The following is a 16,556-nucleotide window of genomic DNA, read 5'->3' as shown; positions in this document are numbered from 1 at the left end:
ATATTACAACTGTTATTGAGAAATAGTGGTATTCATTTACTATGAATTTTTTATTTGGTTATTATATTGTGCATGTTTCAATAAAAGTCTTAAAAAAATTCACTTGAGTGGCTAGCTACATTGATTAAATTAAATTAACTGAATAATTAGTAACTACAAAACAAGTAGAATTGACAATTCTGTTCTATTCCCTATTTCTTTATCACCAGGACAAACATAAAGTTATTTTAATATTTTTAATGAGGCATATTCAATCAATAACATTGTTTTCAAGATTAGAGATGTTTTCTTATTCTCCAAAAAGAAATTGAAAAATATTTGTCATTTCATCTTCATCTCATCTTTTAAAATTCTGATTTTGTGCATATTTATTATATCTGTAATATAGTTCATTATATAATTTGTTGTTAGATAAATATGCACATATTGGGTATGTGTGCTCCAAAAAAAAAAAAAAATTGGATGACAGGAATACATAATCAAAACTTGAGAGATCACTAGTATAGATAATGAAGCAGTTAAGTAGATTTCAAATTTTTTGAATGATTGGACACACACAATATTGCTTAATATTTTCATTTCAATCTGGAAGGATATTTCTTGTGAAGTGTTCCAGAGACCTGTGCTTGGTTCTGTGCTATTTAACATTTTTATCAATGACTTGGAGAAAGGCATAGATGACAGGTTTATCAAATTTTCAGATGATGCATAGCTGAAAAGGATAGCTTAAGATCTTGATAATCTAGAATGTTGGGCCAAAATGAATAAAATGCAATTTCATAGAGATAAATGTAAAATCTTACCCTTGGGTTCAACAAATTGACTTTATAAGTATCAGATGAGAGAAATGTGGCTAGGCAACAGTCTGCATGAAAAAATATAAATTTTTATTTAGGGACTACAAACTCACAATGAATAAACAGTGTGTTATGGAAGCCAAAAAAAAAAAAGATTAACATACTCTTAGAGTACATTCCAAGGTACAGCTTTTAGGTATAAAAAGTTTACGATCTGTCTATTCTCTACTATGGTCAGATCATATATAAAATAATCATGTTCATTTCTACCAAAGAACTTTTAGGTGGGACACTGATGAGTGTCTAGAAGGCAAGTCAGATGATGTCTTTAAAAGACATAATTAGGAGCAAATTAGGGGATGCAATGAGGGAAATTAAGGCATCATGAAAAAGAAAAACTTTCCTGCACTCAAGAGTTATCCAGAAGGGAAGTTCATTATTTTGGAACATAAGGATTTCCTCTCCCTGGAGATCTTGAAACAAAGGCTGGATTTTATCAATTATATTGTATAGGGGATTTTATTCATATATGAGGGCCCCCTTCCAACTCCGAGATTATGTGATTCTTTGATCTTTTTGCACAAAATTAAATTGAATCAAGACTAGACTTCTCTTTCCTTAGCCCATCCCCCAGACTGTTAAAATGCCATAGAATACAGATTTATTCTATTCACTCCACTTAAAGAATTCTCAGAATTTGGATAAGGGAAAGAAAAATAATAGATCAGAAAGAAGGGTTCTCTAGTGGGATCAGGAACATGTCCAAGGCGGAAAAAAGGTCCTGAGTGGAGGGGAAAGATATCACGAGGCAAAACCTTTTGTTCGTAAACAAATAGAAAGGAAGAAAATCTGGCTTTCAGACTACTCTGAATAAGGGGAGGAGTTGACCAACTGCCAAAGTATTGTGAAACTCTGAAGGCAGCCGCAGAAAGTTGGTGAAACTTGCTGGAGAAAGGTTAGTTATTTTGCCTTTTCTATGCTTTACAATTCCTTATTGGTTATAGGAATCAGAGACAATATTTGGAGATTTGTTTGTGTGGTGGGAGTGTAAGTGGTGGTAGGAGCAGATCTAAGACTGCAGGAGAAAAGGGGTTGAAACTTCCTGTTGTATGTGATTTGTTTCTTTGCAGGGGGGTATTTGAGGATAGTAGGGTGCTTCAACCCTGCCTAGATCATGTTACAATTAGTAGCTAAACTGGTATTTTTTATTTTTTTGGAACAAACCTGTATTCTGTGGGTTATGAGTTTCTTCCATTCCTCATTAAAACTTTTTCCTTCTTTCAAATTCTATAAAGCAAGATAAAGGTTTCTTAAGAATCTCAATATTTACATGCCATCATGGTGAATCAGACTCTAATTCTCTCACTAAAATGACATCCAGCTGGAAAAATTGCTTATGATTGCCATAGAAAATCACAGCTAAATGTTTTGTCTTTGTTGCTTGATGGATGGGACATTTTCACTCTTGGGAAAAATGACAGGAAGTTCTGCCCACTGTTGTGACCCTGAAGAGAGAAGCTATCCTTTGTATTCCAAGGATCTGAAATGTACCCTAGCCTTGCTTAGTCTTTTTGATAAGAGATAAGAGGTAACAGGGTTGTGTAAATGAAAAAAAAAAAAAAATCTAAGAAGTTCCATGACCACTGCCTTCACACACTTAGGAGGCCCAGGATTGATTGCTGAAGGGGCAAGGTGCACTCACTAGTCTTATCTTTATTGTAGGGAGTAAGAAGTTAGGTTAGAGAACATAATGCAGAAGCCTAAACCTCAACTACAGTTGAGCTGTTAATTGATTTATTCTATAATCTCCAGATGATTAATTGGTGGGTAGGAATGGGGTTATATACTTGATTCTATTTCTTTAAAATAATCCTGTGGCAATTTTATATATAATGTTTCCTCCCCACACCTCTTTTTCACCTTTCTCCCCATTGTCTGGAAAAATGGTTGTAGTAGGTAAGGTTACTCATGTTTACCAGCATGTAGCAGGAATGTAATTTAATAGTCACCTGTTGACTTGATTTAAATCACTGATATTTAAATAATTATCTCCTCACACTGATACCTCACCTACTTCAAACCCAAAAGGCAGGTATGGAGCTCTTGGTTGTTTGGAAAGGGCTGGTGGTTAATGTTAACTTCTGTGATCTTCAAGATAAGAGGAGAGCTATCTTTCATCTCACTTTACAAATGGCAATTTGTACAAAATGAAAATACTCCACCAGAGTGGAGTATTAGATCTGTGATTTCATCTTTATTTCCTTTCCTTTACTTGCATAGAAATAGAGATTAGACCTTTGTTAAAGGACCTTTTTTTTTTTTTTTTTTTTTTTTTTTTTAAGAGGGGATAGAATTCTGCAGTCAATTTGAGTTTAAATCCTACTTTTCATGCTTACAACTTGTGTGTTTGGGACACTTACTTAGACTCAGTGGATCCCAATTAATTCATGGGGAAAATGAGAAAGTTGGGCTAGATTGCTTTTGAATCCTCTTTTAGATCAGCAGCTATAAATTCCTGGCTGTCACTCAGTAAATCTTAATCTGTTAGTCCCCGGAGAAACTCCAATATTTTAAATTACAGAACATTTCTTGATCTGGATTAATAGAAACCTTTGAGAGAGCTCCCTATATCCATAAGTTCACAAGACCAATTGAACCCTTTCCTCCCCTAAAAGGTACAAAGTGAGTATCTTCATCAGTCTCTCAAAATCAATACATTTGCTTCTTAAATTAATACTCTTCTTCTTTGTGCATATCCTCCAGGAATAAATGAGAGGTTATTTTCCTTCTAGCCAATCTGGATCTGAAATATTTTTTCCAGAGAAAACCATTCTTAGAAGATCATATAGTTAGATATTTTCCATGTGGTCCATATCATGTGGTCTACATAATAGACAGCATTCACATACTGGATAAAATATAAAGACCTCAGAGGCTCTAGAAGGACCAATAGTATTGTTAATTTATACTGAAAGCAATAATGAATGGCCTATGTACTCACGGCTTAAGTATCCATTTTTCTATTTAATAGCTTATATGACTATAGTCAACTCATTAAGCTCTCTGAGCCTTTTTTCTTTTTTTGTTTACTTTCATTTCACAATTGAGGAAACTGGAACCCAAAGGGTTAAAGAGACTTTAAAGTCATACATGTAGCAAGAGGTAAAACTAAGACAACTTATGGGGAAGAAAATCTTAATACTCTTTATACCACAATTTAGTGAATGCAAATCAAATCAACATTGAAATGTTGTAGTTACTTATGATGGTTTAGGATGTCTAGAGGTTATAATCTTGTACACTGACATGAATCTTAAACCATGAGAATGTAAAGTAGTAACATAAATTTTTATCCTTATACATTTGAGTAGTTTCAATAATGTGCTGGTATGAAAAAAATGCTTTGTGGGAAAATGCTGAATCATGGCCTTACTTTAGGCTTAAATACTTAAGTCTGTTCCTGTATTTCACAAAAGATTATATGTAATTACAGAAGTAAAAAAAAAAAAAATAGCTTCCCACCTCTAGAATTATCTTTAGATTTAAAGCAAGAGCTTACAAATCTCCGGCAATAGATACTATAAGGGAAATAGGAAAAGAGCAGGATCTATGAGAGATTCTTGAACACCGAAAGTTCTAGAAAGACAAGTATTCTGTCAAAAATATTTAGTTAGTATTCACTGTTTGCTGCTGCAGAGATGCTAATTATATACAAAATAAAGTCAATACTTATTCCAATCCAATTGTATGATCAAGACTAACCCCTTTACAAAAGACTGAATGAAAAAGCCTGCTTGCTTTTATCCTCTGAACACTTTCCTGTCCATCAAAAGCCTGCCTATTCTCAAGGATAATGACAGATTGTACCTTCCCTGTGAATCCTTCCCTCTCCATTTTGAAATGTCTTTCTCCAAATGCTGATATGCCATAAAACAGTATTAGACTTCCTTCAAGTGAAGTGATTTTCTCATCATGTATTAATATCCTTATGTTGTTATACATGTTAACCCCAATCTAAAAAAGAATAGGAAAGAAATTGAAGAATTGGTAATTGAAGGAAAAACATAAAATTAGTATAGGTTTATACAGTCATATATTCTCAGAATGACATGTTAATATATGTTAACATGTATTAACATCTTCAAAAAGACTGCATTTCTTGAGAGTAGTAGCCATTTTTTATGTCTTGTATCTCTGACAATGTCTACCACAGAGCTATGTACAGGTTAAAGGTTCAATAAAAGAAGTATTTGCTGTTGATGATCATTAACAATAATGAAAATAATTCATCAGTTGGAGAACATCAATCTTTGAATCTTGTATTTTTTTTTTTTTATTTTGGATATAGTAGAGATTGTAGCATTGAATTCAGGAGACTTGGTCATTTCGCATGATAGCAGAAACTGTGTTGAAAAGAGCCTTAAAAGTCATTTAATCTAACCCATATCTGGAAACAAATTCTCTATACAACATTGCTGGACAAGTGGTTATCCAGCCTTTACTTGATAACCTCCACTAAAGAACTGACTATCTCTTGGGGCAGGAGTCCTTCCTTCACTTTTTCTTTATATCATTTTGTATATCAGGGGAGGATACAAGCTGTCCTTTGACTATCTTTGCTTTTACCACATAACCATACAATCTATTTAGCTGCAACTGCCTTCTGTCTTCTGATTTCATTTACAATAAGAATATCAAGATTGATAAATTGATTTCCTCATTAATCCATTTGTTTATTATTGAACAAGAATCTTACATTTTTAACAGGAGCTGCTAAATTAAAGTTTATTGAATCTGTATGCTCTGGCCTATAATGTAGAATCAATGACTACTTCTATATTATAGATTATTTAAAACCGTGATTTTTACTACTCTCTACTCCATTTTCCTGTTACTCTAACTCTTAACACTAAACAGGCAGGTGGAGGTTAGGGTACAGAGGACTGATTGCTATGGCTAAAGAATTCATCACCACGTGGTCAGCCTAGAAGAAACAGTCTGGGAAGAGAAAGAAGTGATCCTGGGTCTGACAATTAAAGATACTATATTCTATGGATATCAGCTGATAAATCACATCCTTAGTGTTTAAAAAACAAACTTCTTTTTGAGCAAAAGACAATTTGTAGTCTTTGTTATTATTCCTCATTACTGAACATGTTTAAATAATATAAATATTAATATGACTTTTTGAAACTTCATTAGGTTGGTCCTTGGAAAGAAGATTGAATCTATTGCCAGGTATTCAAAGCCTTTCCAGCAAGGTGCAACCTACTAAAACTTAGGCTTTACTTCAACAACCCAAAGAATTCAGGGTCCTCTCTATCCATGATGAGCCACCATGTTTGTCCAAGTTTCATGAATATTAACTTGTCTTTTTTTTTTCTTGTCATTGAACATGTATTTATTAAGTATCTACTATGTGCCAAGCACTATTCTAGGTCTGAATATAGAAAAGAAACAATCTCTACTTTTCATATTTTATTGGAGAGTCAACAGGGACATAACTAAGTATGAGTGCATTGTGGCTTTGTTATTTACTTACTCAAAAGTCCTGCTAATTGCTTTCTTGAATGACTTGTTCTTACTATATTCCTGTCTCTTCTGGCATAAACTTTCACAAAAAAGAGGAAACATTTTGTTTCCGCCTTTCTTACTTTTACAACTTTTAGAGGTTTCTAACTGTGTAGGGGCAGGAACTTTGCCAGGGAGAAACATGGTGATATCTTTACAAATTTGACTTTGAAAATATACTTAGCTGAGCATGCATCCTTTTAATTAATGTTATGGTCTTGATTTCTGTGACCTGTGCTGACATTTCTTTTCCTCTCTTTTGTACCCATGGCTCCAAAAACAGTCTGGGAAGAGAAATAAGTGATCCTGGGTCTGACAATTAAAGCTACTGTATTCTATGGATATCAGCTGATAAATCACATCCTTAATGTTTAAAAAACAAACTTCTTTTTGAGCAAAAGACAATTTGTAGTCTTTGTTATTATTCCTCATTACTGAACATGTTTAAACAAAGTATTCATGACTCATTTTGAGATATGCATATTTCAGGTAAGGGATGGTCTAGTCTAGTGGAGTTCTTTGTCATTCTGAGAAAATATGACTGTATATCTGTACTAATTTTATATCTTTTCTTCAATTACCAATTCACCAATTTCTTTCTTAATTTTCTTTTTTAGATTGGGGTAAGCATATGATTTTATCAGTGCATAGATTCCCAGTAGGGAAACTCTTTCTATTGATGTAGATGAACAATTTGCTTGTGTTTCTAGTCTGAGAATTTCTTGGGTACCGAGAGGTTTAGAGATTTGGACACACAGTTAATATGTATCAGACCCAAGATTTCAACCCAGGTCTTAACTACTGCAAGGCCCTCTCTGTCACTATTGACCACTCAATTCCTTATAATCCTAGAAAATTCTTTTTTATCGTTTTTTTTTTTTTTTTTTTTTTTTTTTTTTTTTACAAATTCTACTTCTCTCAGTGAGGAAAAATCACTGGATTTTAAAATTAATGATAGTGCAATATCTTAATGAGTTTGTGAAACACATCAATAATGGGTATTCCTTCCATATCATTAATATGTCATTCTGTGTGATTTTATTCCACATTGTTCTATAGATCATCACCAAGGGATCTATCCAATGTGCCAAAATGTTGATACCAGACCTCTTTTCATTTTGTGATGCTATTTGCAGCACCCAATCTAACCTTCTATCATTTCTCAATCTTCCTGCATGACTGGTCTTCATATTTCATTTTATTATTATACAATTCTTTCATGATAATTCCTCTTTGTGCATAGGTCATAACTGGAAATGTGTGGAAAGTAACCTTCTCATGATCACTATGTATTTCTCCACTGCCCTTGGGGTTACTTATAATCTAAATGTGGACATTCTCATCTCTACCAATTCAGAACACTGGACTATTGCACAGGTTCCTATTACCTCAGGGCCAAAGTTAAACTTCTCTGTAATGCAAAACTCTTTGACAACCTAGTTTCTTCATACTTTTCAGCTGCCTTTCACATGATTTCCCTCACTTTCTATAATCTAGTTTTCCTGATTTATTTGTTCTTTACACATAATGCTTCATCTTCCTTCTGTCTGCTTTTGTATTTACTAAAATCACCAAATTCCTGGTATAGAGATTTTCTCTTCATCTTCACCAGATTTTCTGGTTTCTTCTAAAACTCATCTCAAGCACTACTTTTTGGGTAGGTATTTTAAGGAGCCCTTAGTGATTAACATCTTTTCTTTAAGGTGACTGGCTTTTGATTTGTATATATCACATATTCCATATAGATTTATATGTATGTATGCACACATATCTATATATGTGTGTGCATATGTATTTGTTGTCTCCTCTATTAGAATATGATCTTGAGAAAAGGAATTTTAATCCATACCCTTTGATCCAGCAGTGTTTCTACTAGGCCTATATCCCAAAGAAATCTTAAAGGAAGGAAAGGAATCCACATGTGCAAAAATGTTTGTGGCAGCCCTTTTTGTAGTAGCAAGAAACTGGGAATTAAATAGATGCCCATCAGTTGGAGAATAGCTGAAAAAGTTATGGAATATGAATGCTGTGGAATATTATTGTTCTATAAGAAACCACCAGCAGGATGATTTCAGAGAGGTCTGGAGAGACTCACATGAACTGATGCTGAGTGAAATGAGCAGAACCAGGAGATCATTATACATGGCAATAACAAAACTATACGCTGATCAATTCTGATAGATGTGACTCTTTCCAACAATGAGATGACTGAGCCCAGTTCCAATGATCTTGTGAAGAAGAGAGCCATCTGCACCCAGAGAGAGGACTGTGGGAACTGAGTATGGATAACAACATAGTATTTCCACTTTTTTGGTTGTTGTTTGCTTATGTTTTGTTTTCTTTCCCATTTTTTCCTGTTTGATCTGGTTTTTCTTGTGCAACAAGATACTTGTATAAATATGTTTGCATATATTGGATTTAACATATATTTTAACATGAATAACATATTGGATTACTTGCCATCTAGGGGAAGGTGTGGGGAGAAAGAGGGGAAAATTTGAAGCCCAAAGTTTTACAAGTGTCAGTATTGAAAACTTATCCATGCATATGTTTTGAAAATAACAAGCTTTAATTAAAAAAGAAAAATATAAGAAATTGTAATCCTTCATAAATCTGTTCCCTCAGCTTTTCCACTCTTCTGACACCTTATCCTCCACATATTCTACAATTGGTCTCCTTAATTCTTCCTCAAGACACAGCAATCCCAACTGTAAATAATTTTGCTATCTTCCATGCTTTAATGCTTTCCCTTCTTTTTGCTACCTATCTTCCCTAACTTTTTTCAAGTTCTAGATAAAATCTTCCTTTTTTTCTCTTTTGTTTTTAATTAAAGTTTTTTAATTCTCACAGTCCTTTTTCTGGGTATAGACGGCTCTCTTCGTCACAAGATCATTGGAACTGCCCTGAATTGTAATGTTCTTCTCTAAAATGTAATCTTCTCTTGTTGGGGCTTCCTTGGGGTCTCTGGAGGCAGCCTTAGTTTCAGTTCAATAATCACCCCAAATGCAGCCAGGTATTAAAGTCCAAATCCTTTATTGTCTCTTCCCAAGTCTTATCTCCTTTCCTGTGGCCTTAGAGGCCTTCTGTAGTCTTGGTTCCAAGAGCTCTAGCTCTGGCTTCTGAATCTCCCTAACTCAATCCTGGTTGAGGTTCCTAGTTTATGTATGCTCTCTTAAAGGTGTGAATCTTGTAAAAGTGTAATAAGTACTAAGTACATGTACTGAACTAGAGAACTGTTAAGTACCATGCTAAATTAAATAACTATTGTCTCTTTCAATTCCACTGACTTAGCACTTTGTTTCAAGTTCTGGCCCATAATACTGAATCATCTCATTGTTGAAAAGATCACAACCATCAGAATTGGTCATCATATAATCTTCTTATACAATGGTCCCCTGGTTCTACTCATTTCACTTAGCATCAATTCATGTAAGTCTCTCCAGGCCTCTCTGAAATCATCCTGCTTATTGTTTCTTATAGAACAATAATAGTCCATAACATTCACATACCATACTGCATTCAGCCATTATCTAACTGATGGGCATCCACTTAATTCCCAGTTTCTTGCCACTACAAAAAGGGCTGCCACAAACATTCTTGCACATATAGGCCCCTTTCCCTTCTTTAAGATCTCTTTGGGATATAAGTCCAGTAAAAACACTGTTGGATCAAAAGGTATACACAATATACACAGGTTGATACCTCTTTAGGCATAGTTCCAAATTGCTCTCTACAATGGCTTGATCAGTACACAATATAATAGTGTCCCAGTTTTCCTACATCCTCTCCAACATTCATCATTATCTTTTGCTGTCATCTTAGCCAATCTGAGAGTTATGTAGTGGTAGCTCAGAGTTGCTAAATTTGCATTTCTCTGATCAATAGTGATTTAGAGCCCTTTTTCATATGACTTGAAATGGTTTCAATTTCTTCATCTGAGAATTAGCTGTTCATAGCCTTTGACCATTTATAAATTGGAGAATGGCTTGAATTCTTATAAATTTGAGTCAATTTCCTATATATTTTAGAAATGAAGCCTTTATCAGAACCTGTGAATATAAAAAATGTTTTCCCAGTTTATTGCTTCCATTTTAATCTTGTCTGCATTAGTTTTGTTTGTACAAAAACTTTTTAACTTAATATAATCAAAATTATCTATTTTGTGTTCATTAATGAACTCCAGTTCTTTTTTGGCCACAAAATCCTTCCTTCTCCAGAGATCTGAGAGGTAAATTATTCTTTGTTCTTTTAATTTGCTTATAATATCACTCTTTATGTCTAAATCATGAACCCATTTTGACTTTATTTTGGCATATGGTGTTAGATGTGGGGTCAGTGCTTAATTTCTGCCATATTAGTTTCCAATTTTCCCAGAAGTTTTTTTTTTTTTTTCAAATAGTGAATTCTTTTCTCAAAAGCTGGGGTATTTGGCTTGTCAAGCACTAAATTGCTATAGTTATTGAATATTTTGTCCTGTGAACCTAACCTATTCAACTGATCCACTACTTTATTTCTTAGCCAGTAGCTAAGTCATAAATGACTGATGCTTTATAATATAGTTTTCATCTGACACAATGAGGCCACTTTCATTTGCATTTTTTTTCACTTAATTCCCTTGAAATTCTTAACATTTTGTTCTTTCAGATGAACTTTGCTATTATTTTTTCTAGATCTGTAAAATAATTTCTTGGGAGTTTGATTGGTATGGCACTGAATAAGTAGATTAATTTGAGTATTGTCATTTTTATTATATTCACCTAGCCTATCCATGAGCATTTGATATTTTTCCAATTGATTAGATCTGACTTTATTTGTGTGGAAAGTGTTTTGTAGTTGTGTTCATATAGTTCATGACTTTGCCTTGGCAGGTAGATTTCCAAATATTTTATCTTATCAACAGTTATTTTAAATAGAATTTCTTTTTATATCTCTTGCTACTTGACTGTGTTGACAATAGATAAAAATGCTGATGATTTATGTGGATTTATTTTATATCCTGCAATTTTGGTAAAGGTGTGAATTGTTTCCAATAGTTTTTTAGTTGATTCTCTAGGGTTCTTTAAATATGCGATTATATCATATGCAAAGAGTGATAATTTGGCTTCCTCATTATCTACTCTAATTCCTTTACTCTCTTTTTCTTCTCTTATTGCCAAAGCCAACATTTCTAATATGATATTGAATATTAATGGTGATAGTGAGCAACCTTGTTTCACCCCTTATCTTATTGGGAATGGTTCTAGTTTGTCCTCATTACATATTATGCTTGTCAATGATTTTAAATAGATGTTACTGATCATTTTAAGGAACAGTCCATTTATTCTTATACTCTCTAGTGTTTTTAATATGAATGGTTGTTGGGATATATCATATACTTTTTTTACATCTTTTGATATAACCATATTATTTTAATTAGCTTGGTTATTGATATAGTCAGTTATGCTAATCATTTTTGTAATATTGAACCAGCCCTGCATTCCTAGTATAAATCCTACTTGTTCATGGTATATAAAATCTTCCTTTCTATAGGAAGTCTTTTCCAGTTAATTCTATTGCCTTTCTTCTGAGGATGATTCCAGGTTATCCTATATGTAGCTTCATGTATATATTTGGAATATTGTGCCCTTCACTGGAAGATAGTTAATTATTTGAAAGCAGGAATTGGTTTTTGCATTTCTTTGTATTCCCAGTGCTTGTATGGTGCCTGAGATATAATAGACAGCTTATAAAGATCTATTGATTGACAAAACCTTCACAAAACTTATGCATAGGTTATTCAAAGCAATTTCCCACTTTGGCAATTTCAAGATCCTCTATCCTGTACACCCTATCTGGAGATGGGTAATATGCTTCATCATGAATCCTCCAGGGGGAAAAAAAAAAACTCTTTCAAAGTTGTTTGCACAGTATTTTTATTAGTGTATAAATTTTTCTTTTACATGTTCATTCAAGTGAATAGATGCTAATCATTCAAGTTCATCCAAGTCTTCCCAGGTTTCACAGAAACTAATATTTTTTATATAGCAAATAGCATTTCATTACTTTTATGTACCATAAATTTTTCAGTCACATCCCAATTAAGGGGTATTCTTTAGTTTCTAGTTCTTTGCTTTTACAAAAAAGAGTTGATAGAAATGTTGTACATCTGCATCTTTTTCTTCTATTTTTGATCTTTTGGTCACATAGATAGACAAAGAGCTATTCAAGTTTATTATTTAACTTGATGGACTTAGAGATTCTCCTGGCAACAAGATTTACATATATTTTTGTCATTTGCATTAAAAATGAAGTGACAAATATTAGTCTTTGACGTGTTTTGGTGAATCAAGTAAATAATCTATGACATATAAACCCATCTTAAAAGGTAAGATTTTTTAGTATTTGCCATTGAGTCCTCAGCCTTGCTTACATTAGGTAATTAAAAAATGTTTCTTAGATTTTGCTTCACATTTTACTTTTAGAATGGCTCCACAGATTTTATATCATCATATGATCTTGGAGTTGAAAAATAGTTCGGATGTCCCTTCATTTCACTCTTCACAAGAAGAATCCTCTTTACAATATCCCCAATAGATAGTCATCCAGACTGCTGGGGGGGAGCTCCCTATCTCTCAAAGCATTGTTGAAGAAGTTTAATTGGTAGCAATTTTTACCATTTTTTCTTGCTTACAGTTTTCTCACTATAGTACATACAAAAATGATTTAACAGCATAGAACCAATATTTTGAAATTTAAAAAATTACATTCTTTTTTCTTTTTGAAGCCAAGACATATGGACCAAATAATCCAGGATGGGGTTATTGTTATTTTGTTTTTCTTTTAAGCTACATTATTTCTGCTGCTCCTCAAGAGATTCAATGTCTAACGAATGCTATTTTGGTTATTGTCATTTTTAAAATAACTAAGTTCTTTTTTTTTTAGGACTTCAGTAAAGCTCAAGTAACAAAATGGCTGAATTTCCCCAGCTGAGTGACAACCAGACTTTCTTGGCTTTTATCTCCTATTCAACCATTGTCATTTCAAAAATGATGCTAATGAGTATTATAACATCATTCTTCAGAATAACAAGAAAGGTAAGAAATAAGAAAAGTAACGTGGCAGAACCAACTGAAATGCACATTAAAATATGAAGATATCAAAAGTGATTTCTTTCCCTTTTTTTACTTTCAAATGCTGAGTTTCTTGAAATAATGATCTTCAGTTACTTTTCTTAGCCCAGTAGTGCTTTGTTTAATGTCACAAATGGAATATATTCCCACCCTAATTATGAGGCAGTCATTTTTGTACAGCTGGATCTGATATAGTTATAGTACTAGTTCTCTGTTCCCAAAACTTGTAAATTTTATTAGAAATGCTTCCTCCACCCACCCCCTCAACCACCTCCGTTGTAACTTTCACCTTTTGTCATGCTGCACAGAACTCTCAGCTCTGAGAATATCCAATTTAACAAGCAAGAATCCTATGATTCAAGAGCCGAGTTTAGCAAATTAGGGATTAGGAGGGGGAAAAAGTTAGTCATTTTCAGTCAGCTATTGGTGTCATTGGCATGAAAATGAATTTGAAGGCTAGGCTAGAGATCATCTAATCTACCCTCTCATTGTACATATGGGGAGAGTGAGACCCATCAAGGTTATGAGTAATTGCTCCAAATCACATAGGCAGTATACTGACTGCTTTGTTCTCCTGGTTCCTCTATTTTTGATGCTTGACCCTATTTGCTGCAAGTGACTCACTAAAGCTTCATTAGAGTACTAAATGTCAGCATTAGGATTTGACTCCAGATCTTCTGACCCATATTACAGTGAAGACACTGCTGAAATTTGAATCAGAGGATCACAGTATGAATCCTAAATCCTTGACTTAGTAAGTGGGTGATGATTGGCTGACCTCTGAAGTGCCTTTTGGCTATGACACCAAATACAGTGCTTTTTTTTCTTTATACTGTTCAGATCATTCTATAACAAGCAAATTGTTTGACTTCTAGTTCAGCCTTCTTTTTAATGGAAGTAAAATTATTATATAGCATAAACAATATACACAAATGCCATTTCCTGTTATAAAAAAGGATCCTTTATTGAGGATGTCTTTTGGAAAATGATGAAATAGGAAAAGTTTGTTTGAGGGACTATCTTCTTTATCATTCTATTTCCTCTCTCCTAGGCCCTCTACACTCATGGTACAATTGCCTTTTATCCCATAATCCTAGGGCTTTACTCTGAGTTGTTATATTCCCCAACTTGGATTCTATATATAGTAGTATAGGTGTATATGCACATATCATATATCCACACACATATATATGTGTATCATGTGTGTTTATATATATGTGTGTGTGTGTATGTACATATATATAATTACATTATATATATATATGTGTGTGTATGTACATATATATATAATTACATAATATATATATGTGTGTGTGTGTATGTACATATATATATATAATATATATGTGTGTGTGTGTGTGTATGTACCTATGTGAGAATAGTATAGAAAGAGTTAAATTGAAGTAGCTAGGAAGGAGTGAAAAAAGGGCAATGTTTGAATGAAGAGAAGAAAGATTGAATGAGAGAATGAGAAAAAGAGAAACTAAGAGATGAAAGAAAATAGTCAGACAATAGAAATCAATTGACTATTTTAACTACTGACTTCCCAGGTATGCTGCAATAAAAAAAAGAGCTAGCAAGGAGAAGAAAATTGTTCAGGAAAATTGGTCATTCAGTCAATAGACCTCTATTAAGGACCTATTATGTGCCAGACACTATGCAAGGCATTGAACAAACAAAGCTAGAAATATAGTCTTTACCCTCAAGAAAATGTGTTATTATACATTATGTTGTGTGTGTGCATGGACTAAATCCATGCTTTTATAAATAAGGGGAGCTTCCAGAAAGAGGATATGTCTGTCTGTATGTATGTCTCTCTTTCTCTGTGTGTGTGTGTGTGTGTGTGTGTGTGTATGTGTGTGTGTGTATACATAACATAGGAATAAGCGTTGATATAGATACACACACATCATCCTTCCTTGGAAATCTAGCAGGTGCTTCATCCTCCAAGAGCTATGCTCCCTCTTTTTCAGTAAGAGCCTCAGAGCTGTAACTGTGTTCCAACTTATTCATGGGAAAGGGGGAGGAGAGGAATGGAATAAGAAAAATTTGAAACACAAGGTTTTACAAAGTAAATGTTGAAAACTATCTTTGCATGTATTTGGAAAAATAAAAGCTATTAAAATAAAAACTTTTCAATATCTATTGAGATAAAAAATAAAAAGAAGAAAAATAGCAGCTGAATAAGTTGGAGCTCACTCACAACTCTGAGGCTTTCACTGAAGAAGAGGGAGCAGACCTTTTGGAGAAAGAAGCACCTGCTGTTTTCTAAGGAAGGATGGTCAACCATAGTTGTTTTTAGATGAGTTCAATATGAGTCATTAGGCCAACAAAGAAGTTAAGAAAACTAACATGGTCTTAGGTTTATAGGAATACAGACCTAGGATTCAGCATAGAAGGGATTTCAGAAGCCATCTCAAACAAACAAATAGAAGTAAATATTAAATGCCTACTATGTGACTGGCATTGTACTAAGCATTAGGGATACAAAAGGGGCAAAAGACATTCTCTATCCTCAAGACATTTACAATGGAAGATAACATGGAAACAAATATATAAAATTTTGCCAAGTGATATGATTAGTATACATAGGGAATAATTTACTATAATTGAGTCAAAACATTTTATAAATGCAGAAATTGGTCTTCTAATCTAATTGACTAATTCCAAACTGACTCCAATCTAATTTTCTAGCCTTATTTCCCATTATTCCCTATTCTAAATTCTACATCTCAACAGTGTTCTAACTGTTCTTAAAATTGGCAAGTCATCTCATTCTCTTTCATTCTCTTTATTCAGTTTATAATTCATCTTCTTCATAAAACCTTCTTTCATCCCATTAGTTCTTCATAGCCTTTCTTTCTCATTAAATTTTCCTCCTGTCCTTTGATGTCTCCATCTTCACTACCCTCCCACACACATTCTTTTCCTTATTAGTGTATATATTGTATCCCTTAACAGAATGTAAATTCCTTGAGGATTGGGACTTTTTGTCTACCTTTCTCCAACTCCATGAGATTCCCAGTGCCTAGCACACTGCCTTTCACATAGAAAATAATTAATAAATTTGTATTGAAAA

General features: G+C 33.5%; 1 protein-coding gene across 1 annotated transcript in view; it reads left to right on the top strand.

Moving 5' to 3' along the window:
• Positions 1-1,652: 1,652 nt before the first annotated feature.
• Positions 1,653-16,556, top strand: part of MGST1 (microsomal glutathione S-transferase 1) — a 32,767-nt gene continuing 17,863 nt past the window's right edge. The window contains exons 1-2 of the mRNA XM_051962224.1: positions 1,653-1,752; positions 13,290-13,441. Of these exons, the coding sequence (XP_051818184.1) occupies positions 13,316-13,441 (126 nt within the window). The 5' untranslated portion in view covers positions 1,653-1,752; positions 13,290-13,315. The remainder of the gene's footprint in view (positions 1,753-13,289; positions 13,442-16,556) is intronic.

This window comes from Antechinus flavipes, chromosome 5, assembly GCF_016432865.1.
Source record: "Antechinus flavipes isolate AdamAnt ecotype Samford, QLD, Australia chromosome 5, AdamAnt_v2, whole genome shotgun sequence".
Taxonomy (NCBI): domain Eukaryota; kingdom Metazoa; phylum Chordata; class Mammalia; order Dasyuromorphia; family Dasyuridae; genus Antechinus; species Antechinus flavipes.
This window is presented reverse-complemented; position numbering and strand designations above follow the sequence as displayed.